The sequence below is a fragment of the Coturnix japonica genome, chromosome 9 (genome assembly GCF_054131305.1).
Source record: "Coturnix japonica strain WE chromosome 9, WE-NBRP24, whole genome shotgun sequence".
Classification (NCBI taxonomy): Eukaryota; Metazoa; Chordata; class Aves; order Galliformes; family Phasianidae; genus Coturnix; species Coturnix japonica.
The window spans coordinates 21,428,758-21,433,053 of record NC_140671.1 but is presented as its reverse complement, the minus strand read 5'-3'; the positions used below and the strand labels follow the sequence as shown (position 1 = coordinate 21,433,053).

The 4,296-nt window shown below is 50.8% G+C and overlaps 1 protein-coding gene across 1 annotated transcript; it reads left to right on the top strand.

Moving 5' to 3' along the window:
* Positions 1 to 270: 270 nt before the first annotated feature.
* On the top strand, positions 271 to 1,770 carry LOC146759817 (uncharacterized). The gene has a single exon (XM_085509321.1). The coding sequence runs from the start codon at positions 913 to 915 to the stop codon at positions 1,768 to 1,770; it is 858 nt and encodes a 285-aa protein (XP_085365447.1). The 5' UTR covers positions 271 to 912.
* Positions 1,771 to 4,296: the final 2,526 nt, after the last annotated feature.

Genomic DNA, 4,296 nt, shown 5'->3' with positions numbered 1-4,296 from the left:
AACTAAATACTTGGATAGAAAATTGTTTCTTATTTTACCTTCTTCAAACTACTTGATAAACAAATCTTAAAACAGATTCCATACACTGGCAGTGAAAATTCATTAACAAAGGTTTCCCTCAGCATCTAAATCAGAGTGATCGTGGGTAACACAAAATCATAGATTCATGAAGGCCGAAAAAGATCTCCAAGATCACCAACTTCAAGAGGCAGAGGGAAGCAGGAAATTTTATTGAATAATAAAACGTGCAGCACGTGAGGCTGGCGCATAGTGATGAGCAAGCAGTGGATGACGCCGTCGCTGTGGGACGGGTGGTGATGTCCCCCAGTGAAGGCGAGGCCCAGCAACACGGCCAAGCCCTGGTCTGTGACATCTCCGTGCGATGGATTGTGACTGCTTGGCCCACGCTGCTCCAATGCGGGCTCAGCAGCCCAGCCCAGCAGTTCGTGCCTGGCCTCCAACCGAGCGAGTGCGCGAGGACTGGAGTGTGGACAGGGCGAGTTTTGGAGCTGGAACGTGATCTGGGTGTTGCTTGCGCAGCACTCAGCCGCCGTCCCAGAGCCTCTTGAGCTGTACCCCGACCCTGCTGGTTGCAGGCGTCTGGGACATCTAGGAGAGGAGCGTGCAGCAGCGCAGGTGGGCAGCGTGGCAATGCCTGACGCCAGAAGCTGGGGGTGCTTCTTGAGGGCCCCTCCCCAGGCCGGCCTATGCCCGTGGGGACATGGCCTCCGCAGTGGCAGGAGGGGAACAGGGACCGGGAGGGTTTGCTGATGAGAGACTGGGACAGTGAGTGACCGTGGCCTCTCTCTGTCTTTTGCAGTTGGTGACACCGTCTTTCTGCCTGCTGCAGCACCTGTGAGGGGAGCAGCTTCCCGACCTCAGCTCTCCCCAGCCCACCGAACAGCCCGGGCCATGGATGCGACATCCGACTGGACCTGCCCCATCTGTGGGCAAGTACGGGAGGATGTGGCTTACGTGACCCCCTGCCAGCACCAGCTGTGCTACGGCTGTGCCGTCTGGTGGGCACAGAAGAAGCCGAGTTGTGCCATATGCGGGCACAAAGTCGCCACCATCCGATACTCGGTGAGGTCGGACGAGGATTACCTGGAGTGTGCTGTCCCGCAGCCCGCAGCGCACTCAGGTGACGGCCTGCAGGACGAGCAGGGGCCTGCAGAGCCGGTGCTCATCCCAGCTGAGCACAACTTCCCAGCCGAGGTCTGGGCTGCCTTCTTCCAGCAACATCCGGAAGACCTCGGACCCCTGCTCCGATGGCTGCAGGGAGAGATCCAGCAGGTGTCCAGCGACGACTGGTGGGAAGTCTACGTGGCACAGTGCACCACCGTGAACTTCCTGTGCCAGCACGGGCTGGACCAGGAGGCCTTGGTGCAGGCGCTGCAGATGACCACCAGTGGTGACGTGGTGCCCTTCGTCAGAAGGCTCATCGGCATCGCTGCAGCCCTGTACGGCCCCACCATCCGCCACCAGCTGGACCACCAGGACACCCGTGCTGCTGGAGGGAGGGAGGACAGTCCTGCAGCCAGCACCAGCACCAGCACCTCCCATCAGGAGCCTCCTGCCTCGGGCCCAGGCCGCTCCACCAGCACCGCAGGGCCCAGCACGGAGCCAGGGCAGGCGGCCACAGCGGGTCCCTCTTCCCAGGGCAGGGACCGCTCGTCTGGGGGGCCCCGGCGCCCCCCGAAGAGGAAGGCCCGCAGCAGCCCCCAGGACTCTGCGCCGCCCTGCAAGAGGCGGCCCCGGCGGCGGCACTAGGCCGGCACCGCAATGCTGTCACAGCACGGCTCCAGCAGGCCGGGAGCCCAACATCTGCCTCTCGGCCTGCTGCTTATAATACCTAATAAACATCCCTTAAAACTTAGAACAAAAAGTCTCTGTGTTTTTGACAAGATTGCTGGCGCTGCTGTTCCTACCCATGCTACCCATGCTGCTTTCTCCATATTTCTGTCCTTATAGATAGAGGGTGTTAAATTTCATCTTTGAAATTTAGGACCGTAAATCAGCACTCCTGATATTACTAATAAAAGAGACAAAGACCCTAATAAGCAGAAGATGGGCCAATTATGATTGCATGTGATGACACTGCGTGATGACATCACAAAATCAGACCCCGTCCCAAACCATCCCACTGTGAGTAATGCAGGAACTCATCAGAGGAAGGAAAACACACGAAACACTAAAGAATCAAACTCCAATCCAATAGCAGCACATAGCCTTGAGTGATACCCTTGGTTTTTGAAACATTTAAGTTACATCATGATCTTTTTTTACTTGAATCCCCCGATTTTTTTAAAATGGAGAACAGCTTCATATGTGATACCTCAATTTGCTTTTAAAAAAACTCCAAATAGCACAAGGCTCCTGTGGCTGTTCAAGGGAACACAGGAAAAATGAGAATTAATCTCGTATTATTCAATGAAGTGAAACACCGTAGCAAGCACACCTGTAATAGACTTTCTGCCCAGTTCAGCAGCCCGACCAGCTTCAACAGGGATGAGGTGCCAACCATGGCAGAAGAGCTGCATCTATTCCACCTTCATTGTGGATCACGCATCATCTGGTGATGAACTGGCAGAGCCTACGGCAGGGCCCTGTGGCATCAGCCCATCTGGGGGGACCCAATGAGCCTCCAAGAGGAAGGCCAGTAACTACTAGGATCTGCCATCACCAAGGAAGACTCCACCCCGCCAGCAGCAGCAATACAACAGTGGTGGAGCTGGCAAGACTGGGGCTGTGTGGCAGCTGGGACACAAATCAGCTCCCATGGACTCCTGTCATTGCTGTCCACTTCCACCATGGAAATCAAGCAGAAACAGAGATGCAGAATCATGTTGGTGCTGCCAACAGCATAGTGGTCATTGCCTCCCTACCCCAAATGCTTTCTCCCCTTTTTCCTGCTGCTGTGCCACTGTTACATTTCAGGCAGGATCCCCGTGGGTCTCAGTGAAGGGAAGAGCAAATTTCTGCAACTGAGGAGAAAAATCACCAGGCTCTTTCATAGATGGTGCCAACCATCTGGACAGTAAGTTAGAGTTCTGCTGGACACTAGGCAGAACCAGCAGGGAGCCCTGGCCACTAAGGTGAATGGTGTCCTGGGCTACATGAGGGCAAGTGCTGCCAGCAAGTGAAAGGTGGTGATCCTGCCCCTCTGCTCAGCTCCCAAATGCTGCACCTAGAGTTAGGCAGCCTAGCACATGATGGGATAAAGATGCCAAATTCTGTGATGTCTCTTTGTGGATCTAGTTCAGCTTTACAGAAAGAAAAGGCCACAAGCGTAAAAACGAATCAAGTTGGCCTAATTTTATTATGAACTTGCATCAAGAGTGGGAGCAAGACAAGAAAAAGCCACCAAGAAAATGTAAGGAAATAGATTCTGGTAAAATACACTTTTCTTTTTGATATCTGCAACATATGCATGTAGTGCAGAGCCAACAAAATCCATCAAATTCAGCAATGGCTGCATACATGACCATGCATATGTTGATTCACAAAATAAATAAGAAATCCTAGTTCAATTCTGCATCTGATGACGGTACTCATATTAGCAAACAACTCTCTGGATACCGAAAATTGATTATTTCCTTCCTCACATAGCCACCTTGGATATTTGAAAAACATTACCACATCCCACCCTGTCACCTTCCCTCTATGCTGAGAAATTGCTTCATTCAGGTGTGTCTTTCCCACTTTGATTATTCTCTTCTGTGAGCTCTCTATAGTTTGTTCACATCTTTCTTTAGCGTGATATCCAAAACTGAGTAAACCACACCAGGTGAAGAGTTTGGCAGTATCTCAGGTTCTCAGCAAAGCAATTACTTCCCATTTCTGCATCCTAGAATTATCTTCTTTTGTTTGTTTGCTTTGTGTGGGGAGGTGACTTTACAAGCTTCCCCTTCCTATTGGTCTGTTTTCCAAAATGCTTATCAGTCTTATCAGTTTGCATAGATCAGCAACTGCAAAGTGCACAGCTGTAAAGAGTATTTTTCCTACTTTCTCTTGAAACTTTGAGACATTTACTTTAACTGTACAGCTACATGATCTTTCAATGTATTCTCATGCACATTTCTCCCTTTCATTCTCAACATGCAATATGTGGATTACTTTATTATTTCACAGATTTCAGCTGACCAATACCACTTGCAGTAAAAGAATCTCCTTACATGTACATACATAGATACTTATACCTATGTACACACCACATATATGACGCATACAAGTTTTCACATGTATGTATACACGCACTTAGATATTGTGAATGCACCCCTATTCCATACCTTGTAT

What these genes read in the sequence shown, in the direction of transcription:
- LOC146759817 (XM_085509321.1), top strand. Translation starts at nt 913, where the DNA reads ATGGATGCGACATCCGACTGGACCTGCCCCATCTGTGGGCAAGTACGG.